The sequence below is a fragment of the Neodiprion lecontei genome, chromosome 7 (genome assembly GCF_021901455.1).
Source record: "Neodiprion lecontei isolate iyNeoLeco1 chromosome 7, iyNeoLeco1.1, whole genome shotgun sequence".
Lineage (NCBI taxonomy): Eukaryota > Metazoa > Arthropoda > Insecta > Hymenoptera > Diprionidae > Neodiprion > Neodiprion lecontei.
The window spans coordinates 9,081,931-9,108,364 of NC_060266.1; the positions used below are offsets into that span (position 1 = coordinate 9,081,931).

At 37.3% G+C, this 26,434-nt stretch overlaps 1 protein-coding gene across 1 annotated transcript in view; it reads right to left on the bottom strand.

Moving 5' to 3' along the window:
• Positions 1-26,434, bottom strand: part of LOC107227614 (dynein axonemal heavy chain 2) — a 732,784-nt gene that overhangs the window by 587,223 nt on the left and 119,127 nt on the right. The window contains exons 7-8 of the mRNA XM_046746102.1: positions 19,242-19,393; positions 18,868-19,118 (exon numbers count right to left, since the gene is read on the bottom strand). Coding sequence (XP_046602058.1) covers positions 18,868-19,118; positions 19,242-19,393 — 403 coding nt within the window. The remainder of the gene's footprint in view (positions 1-18,867; positions 19,119-19,241; positions 19,394-26,434) is intronic.

A 26,434-nucleotide genomic window follows, 5' to 3' on the forward strand; every position in this document is an offset into this window, starting at 1 on the left:
TGTGTGTGTATGTGTGGGATTTATTGTCAATGAAAAAAAAAGAAGGAAAGTAAAATTTTACAAATTGGGATTTATTGTTAATAAATAAGAAAGAAAGAAAGTAAAATCTTACAATACCGTCGGTATATCCCGATCGATTTGGCCACCTGACGAGTCCGAAGATTAATTCTCCGCCAATTCACCACCCAAGAATCCCCGGAGTTTAAAGGAAAGAGCCAACAATAAAAAAGCACGTGGTTAAGATAAGTTGCCAGGACAATTGTAATTTCGTATTTGAGACATTGCACTGCTGGGGAGCTGAATTTACTTCGGAAAAACGTTCGAGAGAAAATATTTTTAAACCTTTATGTGTAGTGGTTTATGTGTAGTGATGCGCCTAGTGTGTCTGTTCTGTTAGTATATATATAGGTAGATATATGCAAATCGTTCTGTGATTTTGTTATTTATTTTATTTTTCGGGGACCGATAATATATTGTTCATTTATTTTATTAAGGGAAAAAAACTGGACATCGGTTTATTGGTTCCATATTCCCAAACTTTATTATCCTTCTATTTTGTATAATCTCAGAATGGTGCCCAACGTGGGGCGGGCGCGCGACATGTGCAATTAGCACCCATCGCCACAATGATCAGGCGATCTTACTTTCTCGCCTAAGCAAAAGAAAGCGCTCTCGGAGGGCCGAGATTATTCAAACCTCGACTGTAATCTTACATTATTTACATGTTATTTATATTTCATTTACATTTTATTTATATTTAATTTATTCAATTGATAGTCAAAGTCATATTTATTATCGTTCTCGTCATTTCATTTTTTTTCTAAGCCTGTCCATTGATTTCATATTTTTCTTTTATGTCAACAAGAGATTTAAATTACTCACCGTCCTCTTATTTATATTATTCATATCCCCGTATGGACATACGTTTTTGACCTCCCACATTAATATGAACAGGCAAAAATGAAAACAATTATTTACAACACCATGTGGGCGTCATTTAAAAAATTTGATAGAGAGTTCCACTAGACATTCTGCATGAGCAAGAAATACTACAAAATACCGCTGCCGCTCCGAGGGAAATGTATTGAGCAAAACCGAGGTGATCGAATGAAGGGAAAATCTCTGTTCAAACTCTTTCAGGCCAGAATTAGAATAGTATCAGAAAATAGTTGACAGTGTTAAGAAAGGCCCTCTGATTTCATTGCATTTTCAATACCGCGGTACGTGTCCACTGCGCCAGACGCTTACCCTGGAAATTTTTTTCGGACATTCGTTCAGGCTTAGGTACCGAACGATGACCTAGGAGGTTCGACAATGGGATGTTTGAGGTCATTCGCCATCGATAATATCTACCTCTACTATCAGGAAAACCAAGTTTCAATTATAGACCAGACAACACCGACCAATCAACTGAATTTGCGAACCAAGACATCAAAGTGATCTCTACCAGGAGGACATGCGGGGTGCACCTCAGTGCTTGATACCAGCTACCATCCAAGGCCTTCAGGTCGCTGCAGGACATCAATTTCGATGATCAAGTCTGCGAAGATTCAACAGTCCAGTTTCGCTGGCTAGCTTGGAGGATGTTGGATCCTTTGTAATGATTTTGGGACTCAGGTCAAAGATACAGCTTGGTACCGGCGGTAGGTTCCAGAAGATAACTTCAACTATATTCCAGAAAAACTTATCGGCTCACCTTTCCCTCTAACTATACCTCAAATCCTAATCACTGAACTGGAAATCCCAGATTATTAATCTAACATTTTGTCAACTTATGATATTCCTCTGCCCTTTTCAGAGTTCTCAATCTTTCTCATTTAAAAACATCTTTTTTATTCTTGATTAACTATTAATATCATTTTGTTCAGTTCTTATCTTCTTATCCAGATTATTTACCGTCTCCTTACGTGAATTGTAGGTCGCTCTATAACCCTTTTATATTGTACGTACACATTTTATTTGCTTTAATGAAATTCTACGACTTATTATTTTCAGAATTTAATTTCCCCATTTCTTAGTACTGCAATCTTAACCTTATAGATGTCAACGTTTTAGCGCAACAGGTGTGCTTTTGCACTTTGACAAGGACACAACCCTCGCGGTAATCAACCCTAATCCAGCGGGTGTGAATCTTTCAATCATTACGGATCGTGGACCACGAGGTCTTCCGATCTATATTGGTACGTGGCAACGTGGATGAATAGTGATCAAAAAAAAAGGAAGGGTTGCACTCCGGGAGTGCCGGCAGAAGTGATAACTTAAACATCAACGCTGTGCATTTTTGAATATGTTGGAATGGTTAGGGAATAATGTCGCACGAATTGTTTTATTTATCAGTATAAAAGTACTATCATTCATGTGGTAAAATACAATATTCATTTATTGCGCTATCGTAGACAAACATGACAATTTATATTACATAAATAATATGCCCTTTGATTTTCACGATGTCTTTTTCTTTTTTTTTTCTTCTTTTTCTTCCTTCGAATCTTTTTTTTTTCAAATTTTTTCTACGCTGACGCCATGCACATTGATATTTCCGATTTTTATTTTTTTTCTTTTGTTTTTCTGAAAAACGAAGATTATTTATTATCATTCTATTTTATTTATTTTCATTTGAAATTATTTGTTTAGTACCGTATTTTTTATGATTTTATACGTAATACACGTTTTTACACTCGATTAGCAAAGCACTGGATAAGCCAATGTGGTCAGTATCACAATTGATACTCCTAATATCAAGAACCAATGAGTCACGCGCGCATTTCTTTAATGTATTATTAAAAAAGAAACGATTTCCCTCAAATATGTCGCTAAAATTTGTTGCGCGAATGTATAGGTTAACGCTATAAAGTATCAACGTATTACAAATATTTCATCTATAATGTGTAGGTACATATCTATATTTTTATGAAGTACTCACTTATTTTCTTTCGATATTTCTTCGTCCCTTTTTTCGTTAATAAATGCACTTTCTTCCGTTTCCATCTTTTCAGCACTTTATATGCACGAATTTAACAAGTATACAAACGATTAACGCATCAGCAGTCACCATCTGTGGATGCGCGTAGCAGGCTGTAGTATAAACACACACGCGCAGGCGCCCAGCGCCACTTAAACGAGAAAGACGGAGCAGGCATACATTTGTGGCGACCTCTCGACAACGACCAGGTTCGCCCGTCGTCAGAACTGAGAGCAGCGCCCCAGATCGTAAGCGGCAGCGTAAGCAGACGCTGACGTTCCGTCTCTGCGACGAATTATCGGGCGAGAACTCTCTCCCGAGCGCTAGCAAAAGGGGCCGGTTACGCTCAACCAGAGCTGTGGCGAAAGAACCTCGTGATATCTTCATCAGAATTCTTTAATAAACGATAATTCATTATCTGTGATACTTATTCAGGTGTACCAATAATTTAGTTACCTGTTCTCCCTTCAATAAAGCTAATATGGCCTAAGAAAGCCAAAACTGGTGACCCCGACTAAAAAACTAACCTAAAAAAGAGAAGAGGAAACTTGGCATGCCCACACCGCGAACCCCCTCAAAACAACTACCTGGTGAAATGTCGGACTCCGAGGGAGCCGCGGGTGGAGAGGACCCAACCGGAATCGTCGTGCAACAAATCAAGGAACTTCAAGGAGAAATCCAAGACATGAGAAACCAACAGGTAATAGAAAGCCAAAGAACACAAGCTACCCAATCCAGCTCCTCAAACCAGCAGGTAACAACCACTCGTGAAGATAACGAGCTTAGTGCGATAGCAAATTACAAATTACCCATGTTTTGGAAAATAAATCCAGCGGCATGGTTTATACAAATAGAGTCGACGCTGCGAAAAAAGAAAATCGTCTCAGATTCAGCCAAGTACGACGCGGTGGTAGAAGCTCTCGACGAAGCAACCATTTGTAAAATTACAGACATTCTTTTCAATCCGCCAGCAGATAATCGATATCAACACATGAAAGACATGATATTGAAACGATTCACAGCCTCATCAGAGCGTCAGTTGCAGATCCTGCTCTCGGAGATCCAACTGGGTGACCAAAAACCGTCGCAACTGCTGAGGAAAATGAAGGAGCTGGCCAACAACAGAGCATCAGAAGAGCTCCTCAAAACGAAATGGTTCGGATTATTACCACAAACGGTACACAACACGTTACAAGTCGTACGCAACGCAACGCTGGACGAGCTAGCAGAAATAGCCGACAGCATCCTCGAAAACACAACGAACAACGTTATGTGCGTGAAAACTCAAGGTGAGGAACAAACACTATCAGTAAACGCAATAAAAACGCATGAAGGAAAAGCTCTGGTAACTAAAATCGATAACATTGAATAAAAAACTGAATGAAATTGCCGAGTGGATGAAAACTGAAAAAAATAAGAATGAAAACAAGGAAAATCAAAGATCCAGAGCCCACTCGCGAACTCGATCTCCTTCAGCGGGACGCACCGGTCAATGCTACTATCACCGAAAGTTTGGTGACAAGAGCTACCGCTGTGCTCCACCGTGCACTGCGAAACTCATCGAACAAGCTACGAAACCGGAAAACTAAAGGAGCTGTCATCTATACAGGCAGTGGGCGACAGCAACATGGATATGAAAGAACACCGCCTACACATCTACGACAAATCGACACACTTCGAATTTTTAATTGACTCCGGATCAGTGGTCTCAGTAATTCCACAGGAAGCAATAAAACAAAAATTGAAAATTTCAGAGCTCCAACTCTACGCAGCCAATCTCACGGTCATAAAAACCTATGGAATCCAATGGATAGAAATAGATCTGGGACTGCGCAGAGCATTCAAGTGGCCATTCATCATAGGTGACGTCAAATCAGCAATCATCGGTGCAGACTTCATCGCTCGCTTCGGTCTGTTAATAGATCTGAAAGGACAACGATTAATTGATTCAACAACATCGCTGTCAACAAAAGGAGAAATCATCAAAGTTGCAGTTCATAGCATCTCGACAGTCGACATGAAAAAAAACTCTCCAAGCAACGAAGGCCAAAAGTACACGGCCCTGTTGAACCAATACATCGAAATAACAAAACCAACGATCCAAGCCACCGACGAGAACAATGAAGACATCGCTCACTACATCCCAACGCAAGGACCTCCGGTAGCTGAAAGACCAAGAAAATTGGCAGGGGAAAAACTGAAAGCAGCAAAAGTAGAGATTAACATCGTGCTGTAACTAGGAATAATCAGACCATCGAAACGTCAGTGGTCAAGCCCGCTGCACCTGCAGAAAAAGAGTTCCGGAGCGTGGAGACCATGTGGGAACTATCGAAAATTGAACGATCGAACAACACCAGACCGATATCCTCCACCGATGATCCAAGATCTGTTCCAGAAACTTCACGGTAAGAAAATTTTTTTCACTCTGGATTTAACGAGAGCGTATCATCGGATACCTATGGCAAAAGAGGATATTCCAAAAACCGCCATTATTACCCCTTTTGGATTATTTGAATTCTTAAAAATGTCTTACAGGTTAAAAGCAGCCACCCAAACATTCCAAAGATTCATGGACAAAATATTTCGGGATCTCGACTTTGTGTTTGTCTACATCGACGACATCCTCGTCATGTCAGAGAACAAATCCGAACACGAAGTACACTTGAGACAAGTTTTCGTAAGACTGAAACAAAAAAGACTCACCATCAATCCGAGCAAATGCTTCTTGGGAAAATCGGAGGTCAAATATCTCGGCTACACGATAGATGAAAACGGGTACAAACCACCACAAGAACGCATTAAAAAAATAAAAAATTATCCAAAACCTGAAAATGTAAAAGAATTGCGACGATTTCTAGGTGTGATCAATTACTACCGGAAATTGATTCCCAACGCGGCGAAACTTCAAGCACCCTTGAACTCGTACCTGAAACAATCAAAGAAGAACGACAAAACAAAGATCAACTGGACTCCACAAGCGGAACAGGCGTTCACAGACTGCCAAAACAGCATCATGAATATAACGACCACCGAATTCCCGTCACCGACAGCACCATTAGCTCTGGCAACAGACGCATCTGACAATGCGATCGGAGCAGCGCTGGAACAAAAAATAAATGGGACGTGGACACCGATCGCATTCTTCTCACGTAAGTTATCTGAAACAGAAAAAAAGTACAGCACGTACGATAGAGAATTGCTAGCTGTCTTTGCGGGAATCAAACACTTCCAACATCTTTTAGAGTGTCGACAATTCTCGGTAAAAACCGATCACAAGCCATTGATTTACACTTTCTCGCAACGCTCCGAAAAGGCATCTCCTCACCAATTGCGACAACTCGGTTTCATCTATCAATTCACCACGGATATAATCCATGTGAAAGGAGAGGAAAACAATGTAGCCGATGCCCTATCCATAATAAACACAATAAGATGAATGAGAATTCTCGACCTCGTATGTAATCTATTATAGAATCTTGGTGATCGGTCAATTAAGAAAACGTATTTTTAGTTAACGTTTCGACCCGGATATGGGCCCTCCTCAGAACGATTTATTTTTTAACTGTCAAGAATAACAAGAAAGATTTTTTATAAAATAAATAATAGTACTAGAAGTAATAAGACTTAAATATTGTAGATGTAATACTCTTAGAGCTATTATATATTGTTGATTAGTAAGAACCTTATGATTAATTAAAATAAGGATGTCTTTAAGTGTTATTTACCTTTTGAATTAGGTAAGTGGACTAAGATGTAGTCGAATTCACAATTACAATTGGTGGAGATAGTGTTCTTTTGAGTGACGGTAGACAATGTCAATCTTCAAGTTATTTTATATGTGGAAGTTAATGGGCTTCCAAAAATTCACAAAGAGGATGTCCCTTTAAGAATAATCGTCTCATTTGTCAATAGCCCGACCTATACCTTAGCCAAGACAATCAATTCATGGCTCACCACCAATATCACACCTCCCATCTCGAGAGTTAAAGATAGCTTTTTCTTAGTTGATACAATTAAAACATTGATTATCCCGGACAATTATACGTTAATATCGCTAGATGTAATTTCACTCTTTACCAACGTTCCTACAGATCTCGCATTGCGTGCAGTAAACAACCGGTGGGCTTCTCTGGAAAATAAGATCCCAATTCCCCTTATTGAACTTGATAAAGCCTTAAAAATATGTTTTGACTCCGCAATATTTAAATTTAATAATGATACTTATGCACAACAGTTTGGTTTGCCTATGGGATCTCCTCTCTCCCCAATCCTGTCAGACCTTGTCATGGAAGACTTGGAAACGTCTTGCATTAATGATCTTGGTTTTGATTTATCGTTCTATTTTCGATACGTGGATGATATTCTTACTGCCGTTCCAAACGAAAAAATAGATCACACCCTTAATATTTTTAACCGGTACCATCCAAGATTACAATTTACTGTCGAAACAGAAGAAAATAACGCCATCAGTTTCTTAGACGTATTGTTGATACACAACAATAATAATATCAAGACAGATTGGTTTCACAAAAAAACTTGGTCACAAAGATACCTGAATTTTAATTCTCACCATCCTTTGTCCTTCAAAATAGGCACCATCATTAACCTAGTTGACCGAGCTATCAAACTAGCTAGTATAGAGTTCCAGGAAAAAAACCTGTCGCTCATATACAATATACTTAGATGGAATGATTACCCTCATGGCCTATTACAACAACAAATTAATAAGAGACGCACCTACATCAACAACATACCTGACAATAATATTGACTCTGCTCCCGCTGAAGATAACAATAGACCAGCTACTACATATATCCCCATCCCATATGTATCTGGTCTCTTTGAGTCCCTTAACCGCTTATTCGCCAAATATAATGTCAAGTTTGTTGGAAAAAATTCAAAAGATTTACAACTAGTTTTTGATACAGGAAAAGACAAGATCCCCATGGGCAAACGATGTAATGTCGTGTATAAAATACCATGCAATGATTGCAATTAAGTCTACATAGGTCAAACTGGTCGACATCTCAACACTAGAATTAGGGAACACCAACGCAACGTAAATGAGATTGAAGAACGTCACACAGCTCTAACGAAACATAGTATCGATAAACAACACACTTTTAATTACGACAACACAAACATCCTTTGTGAAGAACACAATTATTATAGAAGACTGTTATTAGAAATGTGCAACATTGTAGGTCACACCAATTCTGTTAATCTTAGACAAGATGTTGAACATTTAAGTAATATTGACAAACCTCTAATCTCCTCCCACACAACAAATATTGTTTAACCTGAACTACATACAAAAAATTTTTTTGTCCCCATTATACAGTCCTTTCTACATAACTTTTCTTACAAAATATTTATTGTTTCTCTGTATAATTGTTTATAATAGGTTCACCTTCACTCTGGATTACATTGTTTTCTCCCATCAGTCGTTATTCACCTGTTGACTCAATTGGTTCAACCAACAATATTTCGTTAGACATGTGGAACTTAATTATAAAGAGCCTACCTCCACTTCTTTGACTCCTGTGAATTAATTTTATTGCTCAAAAGACCTTCTTCAATAACCTTTTAACACAATGACATACTGACTGTGTCTTTTTAATTAATGACTTCCAACCATTAACTTCCACATATAAAATAACTTGAAGATTGACATTGTCTACCGTCACTCAAAAGAACACTGTCTCCACCAATTGTAATTGTGAATTCGACTACATCTTAGTCCACTTACTTAATTCAAAAGGTAAATAACACTTAAATTGAAGAATGAAGTTTGTCGAAAAATCCGGTCAGGAAGAAGAAAGTTTAATACTTTGTAGGACTTGAGAATAAGAATCGACGTTTCGGCCGGGCCCTGCCGACCATCCTCAGGAATAATTTCTATAATAAATTAACAAAAACAGGATGCTTCAAAACAACAATTCTGAATTGAGAGCAAAGGAAATATGTTTAAACAAATATTTGTTGTTGTAAACAAACGGTGAAAAATTAAACAGTTGCAAGAAAACTTGTCAAAGTGACAGTTTTAGGTTAAGTGTCAAAATTTTTGAGAAAGGTTAATAAGAGGTAAAATTGGAAAATGAGAATTGAAATATGTCAGAAAAATGCTTAATAATAATGTGGGAATTGGAATTGGGGAAAAGATTAGTTAAATTTGAAAAGATTACTCACAAAAAATGACGACCAGTACATGCTTGGGTGTTGTTAGTGATACAGCATTTCGGACGGAAGTGAAGGTTAGCGGGAACCGATCCGTAAATCTATGTTGATCACGAGTGATATTGATCTATGTTCGAAAGTCATGGAATACAAAAGGCAGGCGACCAATCGGAGTAAGGGGCGCCAAGATTTGAAAACAATATTGTGTGAACTAGAGAATGTTGGAGTATAAGTGGCTAAGATGTTCAATATCTGTACGTTTGTTAACGGAGTTCCTTTTGTTCTTAAAGATATGAATTATTTCTTTGATGATACGTTTATACCAATTCGGTTCTGTAGCTAGGGTTATAGAATTGTTGAAATCGAAATTGTGCCCCAGGCTTAAGGAGTGATCTGCTAAAGCACATCTGTCAGTGACATAGCATTTGATATTAGAACGATGGCTAGAAATTCTATTTTTTAGGTGTTGTGACGTTTGTCCAATATAAATCATGCTACAGTCTCGACATGGTATTTTATATACACAGTTTATTTTCTCTAAATTAGGAGTAACAGATTTTAGATGAGAAAACAGAGACAGTTTTGTAGTATTAGAAATTCTAAAAGTAATTTCAATTCCCTCGTCATTCAGAATTTTTTTGATTTGGCTAGATAGATTTTCTATATACGGTATAGAGATAGAGTTTTTAAATTTATCATTAACATCGGTTGGATTGTTGGAGTCTAAATTCCAATCAATCGAGTTGTACATTTTTTCTACTCTATACTTTTTGATATCATTAATGAATTTTATAGGATAGCCATTGGAGATAAGAGTTGTTTCAACAAGTTTTAAATTCTTTTTAAGGAATTGAGGGTTTGAGATTCCAAGGCAACGATCAAATAAGGATATGGCGACAGATTTTTTATGTTTAATGGGATGATGTGAGTTAAAATGAATGTATCTCGCAGACCAGGTTGGTTTGTGGTGCCAATCTAAAATTATGGTGTCATTGTGGTTAATCACCATAGTGTCTAGAAAACTGATTTTTCCAACTTCTTCCAACTCAAAGGTGAATTGAATACGTGGGTGAAAATTGTTAAACTTATTAAGACGGAATTGTAGGTTTTCGTTCTTCACACACGTTATAATATCGTCTACGTATCGATAGTAAAAAGGTAGGCTGAAAGGGAGATTTGAAATGATTTTTTTTTTCAAAATGTTCGAGTACTAGATTCGCTACTACTGGGCTAATTGGTGAGCCCATTGCTACGCCAAAGATTTGTTGGTATAATTTATCTTTGTAAGCGAAATAGCATGAATCTAAACAAAGTTTGGTGGCCGCTAGGAATTCTTTTTTATTGATGTTGGTGTGAGATTTCAAATTGGGCCAGTTTTTACTGATAATCGATATTGCTAGATTGGTTGGGATGTTGGTAAACAGTGATTTGACATCTAGGGATACTAACAGGTGATCCGGAGGGATTGTTTTTCCCCTGATTTTGTTTACAAAAGACCAAGTGTCCTTGATGTGATAGTCGGATGTACCTGTTATGTTTGATAAGACACAAGAACAAAATCTCGAATTTTTGTAGGTGGGAGAATTGATGTTACAAACAATCGGTCTGAGAGGAACATTTTCTTTATGAATTTTAGGAAGAAAATATATTTTAGGAGGAAGAGAGTTAAAAGTTTTGAGGTGTTTAGCAGAGTTGGAATCTATAAATTTTTTCTGTTGCCATAGATTTATCATATCGTTGACTTGTTTTTGTATTTTTAAGGTGGGATCACGAGAAATAAGAATATAGGTAGTCGAGTCATTAAGAATATCTTGGCATTTTTGTTCAAACTCCATCTTTTCCATGACGACTGTAATGTTACCTTTGTCAGCATCGGTGACTACTTGGTGGTTATTTTGTTTTAAAAATTCTTTGGTTTGTTTAACTTTGGAAGTTGTTTGAAAGTGAGATGTGGGAGGATTTTTGTGGGAGGAGTACTCGAACATTTTGAAAAAAAAAATCATTTCAAATCTCCCTTTCAGCCTACCTTTTTACTATCGATACGTAGTCGATATTATAACGTGTGTGAAGAACGAAAACCTACAATTCCTTCTTAATAAGTTTAACAATTTTCACCCACGTATTCAATTCACCTTTGAGTTGGAAGAAGTTGGAAAAATCAGTTTTCTAGACACTATGGTGATTAACCACAATGACACCATAATTTTAGATTGGCACCACAAACCAACCTGGTCTGCGAGATACATTCATTTTAACTCACATCATCCCATTAAACATAAAAAATCTGTCGCCATATCCTTATTTGATCGTTGCCTTGGAATCTCAAACCCTCAATTCCTTAAAAAGAATTTAAAACTTGTTGAAACAACTCTTATCTCCAATGGCTATCCTATAAAATTCATTAATGATATCAAAAAGTATAGAGTAGAAAAAATGTACAACTCGATTGATTGGAATTTAGACTCCAACAATCCAACCGATGTTAATGATAAATTTAAAAACTCTATCTCTATACCGTATATAGAAAATCTATCTAGCCAAATCAAAAAAATTCTGAATGACGAGGGAATTGAAATTACTTTTAGAATTTCTAATACTACAAAACTGTCTCTGTTTTCTCATCTAAAATCTGTTACTCCTAATTTAGAGAAAATAAACTGTGTATATAAAATACCATGTCGAGACTGTAGCATGATTTATATTGGACAAACGTCACAACACCTAAAAAATAGAATTTCTAGCCATCGTTCTAATATCAAATGCTATGTCACTGACAGATGTGCTTTAGCAGATCACTCCTTAAGCCTGGGGCACAATTTCGATTTCAACAATTCTATAACCCTAGCTACAGAACCGAATTGGTATAAACGTATCATCAAAGAAATAATTCATATCTTTAAGAACAAAAGGAACTCCGTTAACAAACGTACAGATATTGAACATCTTAGCCACTTATACTCCAACATTCTCTAGTTCACACAATATTGTTTTCAAATCTTGGCGCCCCTTACTCCGATTGGTCGCCTGCCTTTTGTATTCCATGACTTTCGAACATAGATCAATATCACTCGTGATCAACATAGATTTACGGATCGGTTCCCGCTAACCTTCACTTCCGTCCGAAATGCTGTATCACTAACAACACCCAAGCATGTACTGGTCGTCATTTTTTGTGAGTAATCTTTTCAAATTTAACTAATCTTTTCCCCAATTCCAATTCCCACATTATTATTAAGCATTTTTCTGACATATTTCAATTCTCATTTTCCAATTTTACCTCTTATTAACCTTTCTCAAAAATTTTGACACTTAACCTAAAACTGTCACTTTGACAAGTTTTCTTGCAACTGTTTAATTTTTCACCGTTTGTTTACAACAACAAATATTTGTTTAAACATATTTCCTTTGCTCTCAATTCAGAATTGTTGTTTTGAAGCATCCTGTTTTTGTTAATTTATTATAGAAATTATTCCTGAGGATGGTCGGCAGGGCCCGGCCGAAACGTCGATTCTTATTCTCAAGTCCTACAAAGTATTAAACTTTCTTCTTCCTGACCGGATTTTTCGACAAACTTCATTCTTCAATTTAAGTGTTATTTACCTTTTGAATTAAGTAAGTGGACTAAGATGTAGTCGAATTCACAATTACAATTGGTGGAGACAGTGTTCTTTTGAGTGACGGTAGACAATGTCAATCTTCAAGTTATTTTATATGTGGAAGTTAATGGTTGGAAGTCATTAATTAAAAAGACACAGTCAGTATGTCATTGTGTTAAAAGGTTATTGAAGAAGGTCTTTTGAGCAATAAAATTAATTCACAGGAGTCAAAGAAGTGGAGGTAGGCTCTTTATAATTAAGTTCCACATGTCTAACGAAATATTGTTGGTTGAACCAATTGAGTCAACAGGTGAATAACGACTGATGGGAGAAAACAATGTAATCCAGAGTGAAGGTGAACCTATTATAAACAATTATACAGAGAAACAATAAATATTTTGTAAGAAAAGTTATGTAGAAAGGACTGTATAATGGGGACAAAAAAATTTTTTGTATGTAGTTCAGGTTAAACAATATTTGTTGTGTGGGAGGAGATTAGAGGTTTGTCAATATTACTTAAATGTTCAACATCTTGTCTAAGATTAACAGAATTGGTGTGACCTACAATGTTGCACATTTCTAATAACAGTCTTCTATAATAATTGTGTTCTTCACAAAGGATGTTTGTGTTGTCGTAATTAAAAGTGTGTTGTTTATCGATACTATGTTTCGTTAGAGCTGTGTGACGTTCTTCAATCTCATTTACGTTGCGTTGGTGTTCCCTAATTCTAGTGTTGAGATGTCGACCAGTTTGACCTATGTAGACTTAATTGCAATCATTGCATGGTATTTTATACACGACATTACATCGTTTGCCCATGGGGATCTTGTCTTTTCCTGTATCAAAAACTAGTTGTAAATCTTTTGAATTTTTTCCAACAAACTTGACATTATATTTGGCGAATAAGCGGTTAAGGGACTCAAAGAGACCAGATACATATGGGATGGGGATATATGTAGTAGCTGGTCTATTGTTATCTTCAGCGGGAGCAGAGTCAATATTATTGTCAGGTATGTTGTTGATGTAGGTGCGTCTCTTATTAATTTGTTGTTGTAATAGGCCATGAGGGTAATCATTCCATCTAAGTATATTGTATATGAGCGACAGGTTTTTTTCCTGGAACTCTATACTAGCTAGTTTGATAGCTCGGTCAACTAGGTTAATGATGGTGCCTATTTTGAAGGACAAAGGATGGTGAGAATTAAAATTCAGGTATCTTTGTGACCAAGTTTTTTTGTGAAACCAATCTGTCTTGATATTATTATTGTTGTGTATCAACAATACGTCTAAGAAACTGATGGCGTTATTTTCTTCTGTTTCGACAGTAAATTGTAATCTTGGATGGTACCGGTTAAAAATATTAAGGGTGTGATCTATTTTTTCGTTTGGAACGGCAGTAAGAATATCATCCACGTATCGAAAATAGAACGATAAATCAAAACCAAGATCATTAATGCAAGACGTTTCCAAGTCTTCCATGACAAGGTCTGACAGGATTGGGGAGAGAGGAGATCCCATAGGCAAACCAAACTGTTGTGCATAAGTATCATTATTAAATTTAAATATTGCGGAGTCAAAACATATTTTTAAGGCTTTATCAAGTTCAATAAGGGGAATTGGGATCTTATTTTCCAGAGAAGCCCACCGGTTGTTTACTGCACGCAATGCGAGATCTGTAGGAACGTTGGTAAAGAGTGAAATTACATCTAGCGATATTAACGTATAATTGTCCGGGATAATCAATGTTTTAATTGTATCAACTAAGAAAAAGCTATCTTTAACTCTCGAGATGGGAGGTGTGATATTGGTGGTGAGCCATGAATTGATTGTCTTGGCTAAGGTATAGGTCGGGCTATTGACAAATGAGACGATTATTCTTAAAGGGACATCCTCTTTGTGAATTTTTGGAAGCCCATTAACTTCCACATATAAAATAACTTGAAGATTGACATTGTCTACCGTCACTCAAAAGAACACTATCTCCACCAATTGTAATTGTGAATTCGACTACATCTTAGTCCACTTACCTAATTCAAAAGGTAAATAACACTTAAAGACATCCTTATTTTAATTAATCATAAGGTTCTTACTAATCAACAATATATAATAGCTCTAAGAGTATTACATCTACAATATTTAAGTCTTATTACTTCTAGTACTATTATTTATTTTATAAAAAATCTTTCTTGTTATTCTTGACAGTTAAAAAATAAATCGTTCTGAGGAGGGCCCATATCCGGGTCGAAACGTTAACTAAAAATACGTTTTCTTAATTGACCGATCACCAAGATTCTATAATAGATAAACACAATAAACATGCCAACAGTACTATCCAGCCAAAAAATCGCTGACGCACAAGATGGAGATGAAGAACTGAGACAACTCATCGAGGGAACCTCATCGCTAAAACTCCAGCGACTCCAAATCGACGAAAAAGAGATTTACTGCGACATTGCTAAAGGAACCGTCAGACCGTACATCCCAAAGACCTTGAGAAAAACAGCATTCAACTCGATCCATGGCCTCTCGCACCCGAGTATCCGGAACACAGGCAAGAAGATCAGAGAAAAGTACATTTGGCCGGGAATCAAAAAAGACGCAACGCAATGGGCAAAAGAGTGTCTGGAGTGCCAACGAGCGAAGATCCAGAGACACAATCGAAGCATGCCGAACAAAATCGACGTAGAGGACGCCAGATTTAACCACATAAACATCGACATAATAATGATGCCCAACGTCGACGGCTTTAAATACTGCCTAACCATCATCGATCGCTTCTCACGTTGACCGATGGCAATACCACTCAGAGACATCAACACGGAAACGATAATCACAGCGCTTTTCGACAACTGGATCAGCTAATATGGGACACCGCTGAAGATCACGACAGACCAAGGGTCGCAGTTCGAATCTGCGCTGTTCCGGGGATTGACCAAATTCATCGAAGCAAATCGAATAAGAACCATTCCCTACCACCCAGCGTCGAATGGCATGGTGGAACGGTGGCATCGAACGCTTAAAACCTCGCTCATGTGCAAACCGGAAATCCCATGGACTCTCCTTCTACCATCTGTAATGCTCGGCCTCTGGACTTCGTATAAAGACGACATCAAAGCGTCGCCGGCAGAAATGCTGTACGGAACGACCTTAAGAGTCCCAGGAGAGTTCTTCACGCAGAACGAAGAAATTGAGGATCCAGAAAAGTTCCTGGAAAACCATCGCGAGGCAATGAGGCAAATCAAACCAACTCCGACTGCTCATCACACCAAAAAACGCTCCTTCATCCACAAGGACATGAGCGATTGCACTCATGTGTTCGTTCGATGCGACCACGTGAGAGCACCACTGGAACCGCCATATAAAGGTCCGTATAAAACCATCGAAAGGATCAACGAGCGGGTCTTCAAGGTCAACGTTGAGGAACACGAGAAAAACATTTCCATTGAAAGACTGAAGCCAGCGTACATTCCGAATGAAAATCTGGAGATCGAAAATCTCTCACAGAATACGAACTCTACTGGGGGGGAGGGGGGGGAGTAGATGTGGCGACCTCTCGACAACGACCAGGTTCGCCCGTCGTCAGAGCTGAGAGCAGCGCCCCAGATCATAAGCGGCAGCGTAAGCAGACGCTGACGTTCCGTCTCTGCGACGAATGATCGGGCGAGAACTCTCTCCCGAGCGCTAGCAAAAAGGGCCGGTTACACTCAGCCAGAGCTGTGGCGAAAGAACCACGTAATATCTTCATCAGAATTCTTTAATAAACGATAATTCATTATCTGTGATACTTATCCAGGCGTATCAATCATTTAGTTACCTGTTCTCCCTTCAATAAAGCTAATATGGCCTAAGAAAGCCAAACATTTTCGCCGTACGGTAGAAAGAGAGGGGGATATTACCCCCTCTCCATCCGTCTTACGGTTTTTCGATCAGGCTACGGATCTGACGCGCTACGAATCTGACGCGAGTTTAACATTTTGTACCCATCTACAAAAGTGCTAAGCGCCGCTGAAGAAGTTTTCACTTCAAAAAAAAAATTGTAGTTACTTGTGTTTGCGGATTGCTTGGCTAATTTTTGGGCATGATCGTAATTAGACGGTGTGCCTTACACTTTTGCCAATCAAAAGAACATCAGATTGACAAAAAATCCTTAAATCACCTAGAAAGACGCGTCTTGGCATTTATATGAGAGCTTGCACGTATTTTTACAAGTAGATGTATACGATCATAGATTTTTTGGGAGCAGCATTCCGGTCAAACCACTCAATTGATTTTGATGAAAATTTTATGGGATACTATTCTCATCGCGAAGATGTGCTGATAAGGTTATGAGTCCTTTCTCTTTTGGTTTCAACACGGTAGTTGCGAACTTTTTTGAAAAACGTTTTTGAAATATTGAATACAGCTTTAAAATACAGTGTTTGGATCTCGAAGAAGAATTGAAAGGATTTTCGGGGATTTTCGGAATACCCATTTCAATATCAATGGCACTGTAGGCAGAAGCTGGTGCACACCTTCTCCATTGAAGTAAAGATGAACACATGCCTCTGATAGATAACTATACGAAGTGTATTAAAGTGGGAGTATAAGGGTGAATAATAAGTAGCGCTGTGATCAAATTCATGAAAGCGACGCTGTTTAAATGGGATTTATCTAAAGGAAAACAAGACAATGGAGTTTCTTCTTTCAACTGCAAGAATTTTGAACATTTCGTATAGTACTAAGACTTTAAACACATAATGTCATCTATAGAGTCACCGGAAAGTAATGTAATGGTGTTAGGACGCATGAAAATTGTCAAATACGTGTTGAAAAAAACACATCAGGATATAAAACCTGAAGACCTCACAGTACTCAAATAGAGCAATATTACCATTTTTCCAGCAATCGCTTAACCAATTTATCTAATAGTGGGCAGAAATGTTAACGAAGTGTAGCCGAAGAAGTACAAGAAAACCTTGACGAAGAGATAAAAATACAGAAATCAGATTAGAGGTAGTGCTTAATTTATGTCATGCATTGAGAATTACTTCTTTACTTTCTCTTATGTAACGAGTCGTCACAGAACATTGATTTCTCCCCTACCCGCTCTATTGTTAGAAACTCTTTAATTCTTCAAGACTGCTGGTCATTTTCAAGCAAACTTGAAAAAATATAAGACGGGTCACGCCGCGACGCCGTTCAGTCGCTGCGTTGCTGGTCGGTGCTTTGGACTCGGGTCCGGCTACACCTGGACAAAGTTTTCGGCAGTTTCCCTTGTTCCTCGTGCAAATGCGTGTGTTTCTACCTACCACTACCAATCCCCTGCTCTACTCTACTCTAATTAACATGTATTTGCAAAAAATTTGTGATCAATAATGAAATATTATATTATACTATTATTATTAAGTTGGCTGGTCTTGAGCGAAGAATCGCTGCATGGCGCTACTCTTAAGATGTTAACAGGTTTGCTATAGGCAGACCGTAGCGTACCAAATTTGAGTCATACTTTTTTAGCCATCGCCGTAAAGTTTTACTTTTGTTTATTTTTATTTTGACAAATTACATAAAAATATTAAAAACACCCTCCTCCGTACTGCAACAAATAGTAACAGACTGGTTTGACCCCCCCTCACCTCTAAATTTGACACGTGATTCAAGTACGGCCCCTTACGGCGTAGAAACCATAAGGCTTTCAGAACTTACAGTGCGCAATTAATTGCATACTCGCAAACGTTTCTTACTAGAAACGTGAGTGATAAAACCTTTCAGAAATATATGTTCTGTTCATTCGACTAACCATGATCATCAAAATTGCGACAGATTCTTGAAGACAATATTTATGAAAACATAAGTGGTACTTAGGCTTCTTATCATATAGTACCAAATACATCAATAGGTGTATTATTATGTTAAAAGTACATTGGAAGAGGCTGTTTATATCGAAAAAAATTCTTCGTTCGTCGTTTACGAAGAAGGATGATTTTTAGTAATAACTATGACCTGCGTATAGTTTGATGATTTTACAGAATCTATTTCATTTATTTTTTTCGGAAGGTTAATCAAAAGACAAAGAAAAAACTTGTTCCAATAGCTGAACGGGAACCTTGACAGCCAGCGCTAATACATATATGGGTGTATTGCATGATACTCACGTGGGTCACGAGTTACTTTCAAAGCAAGCCCGTTAGCTGCTATGCGCCCACTGACTTCCATCCATGTCATAGTTATCTTGTCAAAATCGTCTGTCTCTTTTGGCAACTGTTTTCTAATATCTTCCGAGTAAAATATGTTGTCGAGATACATGTAGCTTCGTTGTACCAAGAGAACTGCGTCTAATGCCTCATTCACGTCAGATAGTGCTCTTTCCCAATAATCTACTTCTACCGCAAACGGTTCAACAAATCTGTAACGCAGGCATGAGTAAATAGCTTATTGTTATTCAAGGATTTGAGTATTTTCAAAACAATACAGAAGAGTACATGTTCGTTGGTTATAAATAAATATGATTAAACTGGCAGCCTTGAACCTCGTGGATTTCATGGCGGATAACTGAATCTGATGATCTTCTAATGCTTGAGTGATGTCGTCAACTGTTTTGAGTCTGAATATTCCCTGATCTTTGTATGGTACCATTTCAAGCATCATCTTCTTCCATACTTCGTTGATGTTTTTCAAACCCTGAAATCAGGAAAATAATAAACAATCTTTCAAATTACATTATCACTAGCTGATTTGGAATAGATTGTCTGAGAGATAATGCAAATTCATCACTGCAGTTATTAGACATTCCAAGGTCAAGTTGCTCATGAAATACTGTAACATGATTATAACATTTAGTTGGTAATACTGTCTGTGTATTTCTTAACCTTGTGCAAATTCCTGCAATTTTTCTGACTTGAGACAGCCCTAAGTCTACGTCTAAGGGTTCAACGATATCCATCAAATCTGTTTTTACGCAAGGTACTATGACGTGGCATTTTGAATGCGTAACCCAAAATTAGGAAAATTGTGATATTATTTGTTAATATAGTAGAAAAGGTAAGCCAGGACAAGGGTCGCCCAACCGAAACTCTGAGGGGAGACTGCGAGACTTGACAAGCTAGCGAATGAGAAATTTCAGGATTTTTCTGTTTCGAGTATATGCGATACCAAGTCACGAGGGGCCAAGACACCGAAAAAACTGACAAAAACTTAAAATCCCATCGTACCTACACAGAAGCATTCTCACTTATGTTTTTTAAAATTCAATGTAGCGGATCCAATATGGCGTGCATAATTTTAAAAACGTCGTGAGATATGTATGCAAACCAGTTCGTGGGAGTTTTCCGAGTCACTGATTTCAAATTTTTAGTCAAAATGTAAAAATTCAATATAGAGGAGCTGCAATGGTAGCCACAACTTGAAAAAAAAATCATTCAATAGAGATAAAAATCAGTACTTGGGAGTTTTTTGGGTCGCTGCTGTTACGCCGCGACATATGTTTTTTAAAACTCCGTGTCCCACTTAATAATGTGTTTTTCTTACTTATTACCTCACGTGATTAAATTATCTAGTTCTCGTATTCTCATACCAGCTATTTCCGCCCCTCTTAATGGAAGTCCCATAGGGAATAATAGTAATCCCTCATATTATATGTTGTAACGTGGCGTTTCAGAGCCGCTCGTCACAAGGGCACAAAACTGAACGAAACTTCCGGAAAACGCGTCCCTGGCGGGATACTCTAACCAAACTCGATATAAAAGAGGCAATAACTACTACTAACTAATTTGTTGTTTATAAATTCTATAATTTCGCCCTCCGATGCAAGCAAACAAGGTACTAGAACGAGGATCCCGGCCACCGAGGGATCAACAACTACCGATGACTACCATTTTCCGCTCCCGAAGACCATCGTTACCGAAAATCCGATGTACCACTGTATGACGGAAACTCTCGGCCTAACCGGTATTATTTTGTTATAATTTAGCTAGTTAAGAATAGTTGAAGAATCGTACCAAAGTGTCAGCGGTAAGTCCTCATCTGAGGATAACAGAAATTAGCGTTACAATAAGATGAATGGTCAAATTGACTAATACCGAGAATTGAACTAAGAAACGCTGAGTTACCAGTAGCTCACCCAAGAAATCTCTCTATCCGTGAAGAAGAGTTTTTTCTTCAGCTCTTTTGTTTACAGCGCGCGCTTCGGTTTATTGTGTTAATTGAAGGAAACTCACTATCTCCTTAATTTCAACTTTATTGTGCTTGACTAATTCTTGTCATCTCATAAGACGCCATCGAGTTTTTTCTTACTATTTCCTCAATTCAATTCAAGTTCGCCTCGTTTCAAAAGAACCGGGTTATTGAGTGCCAATAATTTTCAAAGCCTTAACGTCTACAATCAACTTGATTAATAAATAATTATCGTGACGTGAACTTTTAAGAATGTTTGGACATAACTTCCGTGAACAATATCAACATGTACCCAAGACTATTCAAACATCTGACCGTTTGGTACGTCGAGAAGTCATTAGTTGTTATTATCAAAGTAAGATTGAAAGTGTACATGCAGGTAACTACTGTATATCATATACAATAATAAAGATATTAGAACAAAGGAAAGACAACAGCTCGAAATGTCAACAATTAGGCAACGAAAAGTCATTAATATTCATAGGCTTATATCCTGCTTATTCACCAGATTGGCTGCGGGGTAGGGCCTGATTGCTTAACTAAGCTCTTCCCGTTCTCGGAGTATCAATTGATTCCTGCTGTATACTGAACATTTGCTAGATTGGCTGAGGGGTAGGGCGTAATTCATCAACTAAGCTCCTCTTCCCATTCTGGGAGTTTAAATTGACTTACTGTATACTGAATATACGTTGGATTGACTGAGAAGTAGGGCCTAAATCATCAACTAAGCTCCTTTCATTTACGAAGTTTCAATTGACTTACCCGTGCAGAAAGGAAAGAATCATTGTCTGTTCTAGAAAATTCATCGTAAAAAGTTACAAGTATTACAAAATCAAATAATGAAATACAATTTCCTCGTCAGAATCGTCGTCAAATTGAAAATCATTTTCTGCATTAGATTAACTTACTATAGGTGGAATGAACAATTCTACAGCTTCGACAGATAAACTGTTCATTTTTTTCTGGGGTAATTTATGGACACTTAAATGTGCGGATTAGATTTTACTCGATTTTACTTGTGGATCTCGATCACTTTCGTGTTAAATTTGCTCAAATAGTTTTGATGCTTTGTCTGTAGTTTCTTGAGCATCTCCGGATTGTTGACCAATGGGTATTAATGCATGAGCTGTGTTTTGTGGATCATGGATAAGAAGTTTGTGCACCGAGGTAGGCATATAATACCACAGGTATAGTTCGACAGGTATTCGCGCAGTTTGTTCCGTACATTCTCGAAATTTGTCAATATCAATTTCGTGGTCATTTTAAATAGCCTGCAGAATAACGTAAAATCGTTAAATTTAATTCTCGTTAACCTTCGTTATCATAGCAGATACAATTGAATTCTCGAGAAATCGCAGAGCTGTATTACCGTGATTGATACTGCCGAACCTAGGCTCTAGTTATTCGACAATTAGTCCTGATTCAGTACGGAAGCCCTTTTGAACAACCCTCTTACTCTCTTGTACGATCTGTTTCTGTTCCTCAATACGTGCTGGCCATTTTTTAATTTTCACTTTGGAATACAAATGCAAACAGCATTCGAAAACCGATATCCACCCGTGCAATGTTGATAGACTGAATCTGAAAAAGTCCAATTAGACTGTTTTTTGTAGACAGTCAACATAGTAAAGTATCAATGTAATCAAAATCTTTGGCTCCACATATGTATGTAGCAACGTAGAGAAGAACTAGTAGGTCTCAATGCGTTGCAAAGTTTCTCATCGATCATCGTTAACGATGATGTCAACATCACTTGAAATTTGTTTGAGATTTTGTTCCGATTTAGTGTCTCTAGTTTCTGAACAAGTGTCTTATATGATTTTCGTTCTACAGTTCTTCGTTTGATGTCGATTCTGAGTTTTCGTTTCAAAATTGTTATCTTAGTGGTCCACAGAATTGAGAAAACGGAGACCTATGATGTTTCCAAATTATAATTTACGCATTCGATTTGTTATCGACAGACACGAGTTTTAATAGCACGACTGAAGTGAAAAACACCCTTGAGTCCGATATGTTGTATTCTTGAAACTTTTGTTTGAATATACTTTGCCCAGAGCCCCACTTGCAAATAAGGGAGAAATTTTCAGGATTTTCGTCAGCGCTACTCAAAACAGCTGTCACGTTGAAGTAATACAATAATACGCTGAACTGTACAATCCAAAAACTGTACAGTGTGTCCACGAGGAAAGTTCACACCTTATACGCCTGCGTCAAGTCGTTCGAATTTTATTGACCAACAGTTACCGCCTCATTGAGCAGCCGACGCAATACCAATCGCGACTGGCAGAAAATGTCCCTACGTTGTTTTGTTACGAAAAACAGTTCATCGATTCGAAGCTGATCCGAAGTAAAATAAATCAGACACACGTTAATCGCGTCAATCAAATCATCGGATTCTTTCGACGGTTAATTTATCACTGTAATCCGAAAATCATTATTAACAAAATACTTCACCAAAACTTCGCGTTGCCCTTGCGAACTCGGATGAGGTTATGTTCACCGCTCGCGAATTGATGCTACACGAGTGTAAATGGAAGTGACGCGAACCAAATAATTAACGGTGAAGACTCATTCATGGTTAACTGAAAAATTGAAATTCAACGAGATACATCAGCTCATGGTATCGATTTCATAAAGTGAGAAAAGTGGAAAGCCCATCTCTTTAACAAGCGAATTCAGTAAAAAGAAGCAGCAAATCGTTCTTTTCGCTTAGAACTCGATCTGAATTACATCAGGTAAGTGAAAATAAGTCTGCTTTGATACGAAAATATTTTATTCGAAACATTTTAATAAAACACGGTGCAGAGTTACATTTTATTATTCGTTGTAGCGAAACGTAGCGACAGATTATTGGCTGATGTCATAAGGTGCGCACTTTCCTCGTGGACACACTGTATAGTTTTTGACAACCACAACAATAAAACATATGCTGCCGCTCAATAAATCTTGAACCACACAAATTATCGATAACATTTATCATAAACAATATGAATCTAAAATAATCGTGCTAGCTTGTTATGAACAACTGGTATATATTAAGACTCGTTTTAGTTTCCTATTGTACGTACTGAAATCCTGTTACTACACGTTACGTACCCACTGATACTCTGCATAAATTAAGAACAATCGTCACAGCCAAAGGAGCAGGTAAGAGGAGCCCATTTCTGTGAATTTTGTAAGCTAAGAGACTCGTCTAAAGACTTAAACTTGGATCTTTGTTCAATAAGGTATAAAATGTTACTTCACATCTGTTTGAAAATACAAGTCTCTAAAATTATATCGTTTTCGCGACGGTACTGAATATAACCGTATTTTGCAGGATGGACATCACTTTTTCATATACCTAGTATAAAAATATTTTCTACGTACCTCTAGAAGTCGGAACCATTTAAAAAAAATTGAAATCGCGTTATGTATACTCGAGATATGGAGTTTTGAAATTCACTGCTTTTGCTTCGTGTCCTTGATCAATTCCCATGCTTTCAACGAAGGTTAACATTGAACTGAAGTCGCTAGCCAGGTATAGGGGCTACGATCTTTCCGTTCGAGGCTTAAATGCACTTATCATTACTCTACCTGACCCATTAGTTGAAATTCGCCGAATCGAGTTTTTGTTTTTCGAGGTTTACTACGATTTTCCAGGACTTCGTCCCACTGTGCATATCGCGAAGTCGTCACCACGCTAGAGACGGAATACGGAGCACCGATGAGTCGAACACCCAATCAGCGGTTCGTGACAACGGACATCAACGTAGCGATAAGCTAAGCTTAGGAATTATGTAATCCGAGAGCCAATAATAACGAAGCAATCTCACGAGTAATGAGGGCGGATGTTTCGAATTCTCAGCTTCGCGTATCGGATCTCTTTACCTGAGTCGTGGCGTTATATTTTCAAGGAAGGTATCCCAGCCCGAACTCTCTGATTCGATTTCTTTTGTAATATGTTATAGTAGACTAAAAACTAAGCGACACGTATTTTTTTTTATCGGCCATGAAACACTTTAAGGGCAGTTTCACCCACAAGAACATGATATTTTTTAACCAATCCGACTGGAAAATTTTTCTCATGAAGAGAAATGAAGTATGTATTCTTCTCAAAAATTAAAAAATAGAAAAAAAATTAAAAAATTGAGGTGGTGAGCCAGCCCTGAATATAATCACATTTCTGCAAAAAATTGTCAAATTCAAGTCTAAAATCTAAAAAAATATATATTGCGAATACAAAATAAAATTTACGTGTTGTTGGATTTTCCCGAAAAAAAACATTGGCCGGGGTAACAAATCCCGAACGCTATTTATCTTGCGCGTATGCACAAAATCGTCAAATTTCGGTCTAAAAATCTGAAAAAATATACAATGCGTACGAACACGAAGGAAATATGACATGTATTCAGATTTCGTAGAAAAAAAATATTGGAGGGGTAACTACCCTTAAGCGCTGTTTATCTTGCGTTTACGCGAGAAAATGGTGAAATTCAACTATAAAAATCTGAAAAATATACAATGCGTATTAACACGATGGAAATACGACATATATTTGGATTTTTTCGAAAAAAATATTGGACGGGGTAGCTACCCTTGAACGCTGTTTATCTTGCGCTTACGCGAAAAATTGTCCAATCGAAATCTAAGAATTTGAAAAAATTTATATTGCGTATGTACACAAGAGAAAAATTACGTGTTTCTGGATTTTGTCGACAAAAAATATTGGACGGGGTAACTACCCCTCAACTCTGTATATCTTGCGCGTACGCAAGAAATAGTCAAATTCAAGTCGAAAAGTCTGGAAAAATATATATTGCATATAAACACGAAGGAAATAAGACGTAAGTTTGGATTTTATCGAAAATAAATATTGGACGGAACTACCTCCAAGATGTTTTGAAATGTTAACATTTTTTTCATTTCCTCACTGTATCATCAAAGGTTCAAAAATGAATCATCGGGAACGAAGACAAGTCGGGAACAAAGACAATGTACCCAGACAAAGAAGCTTTAATACGGATGATTACGGATTGGACGCATTTCAGTTTCATTTGTGAGTTCTGCACAGTCAGCGCTACGTCAAAGTGAGTAGTTCGTTTTTAGATAAAATTTAATATTTTATTTGAGTTTATGTGTAGAAATGATAAATTTCTCATTCAGAAAACAGTCAAAAATTTTGTAAGTTTTTTAAATTTTCGACAAGATATTCTCGTATTGAAATAAGTTGGTTGAAGAGACGAATTGAAATAGTATTTTTTGTTCATTGTTATTACTTGAAAATCAAGTTCCTTTCGTATTATTATTATATTATTCTATTTTGTCTTGTGAATTATTTTTGATGTCTGTAACAAGTGAATTAAAATTTTTCCTGCTTAATTATAAATTAATATTTAAAAATTGTGGGATATATATATCATTTTTCTGATGCAATGTGAAGATGTGTTCAATAATCAAAACAACACGGTGGCCAACTAATTATTAAATGCATTGCATTATAAATATTCCATGACAATATCAAAATTCTAAAGCGTGGAAATAAGTTTAATTTGTATTGCCTCTCGTCTG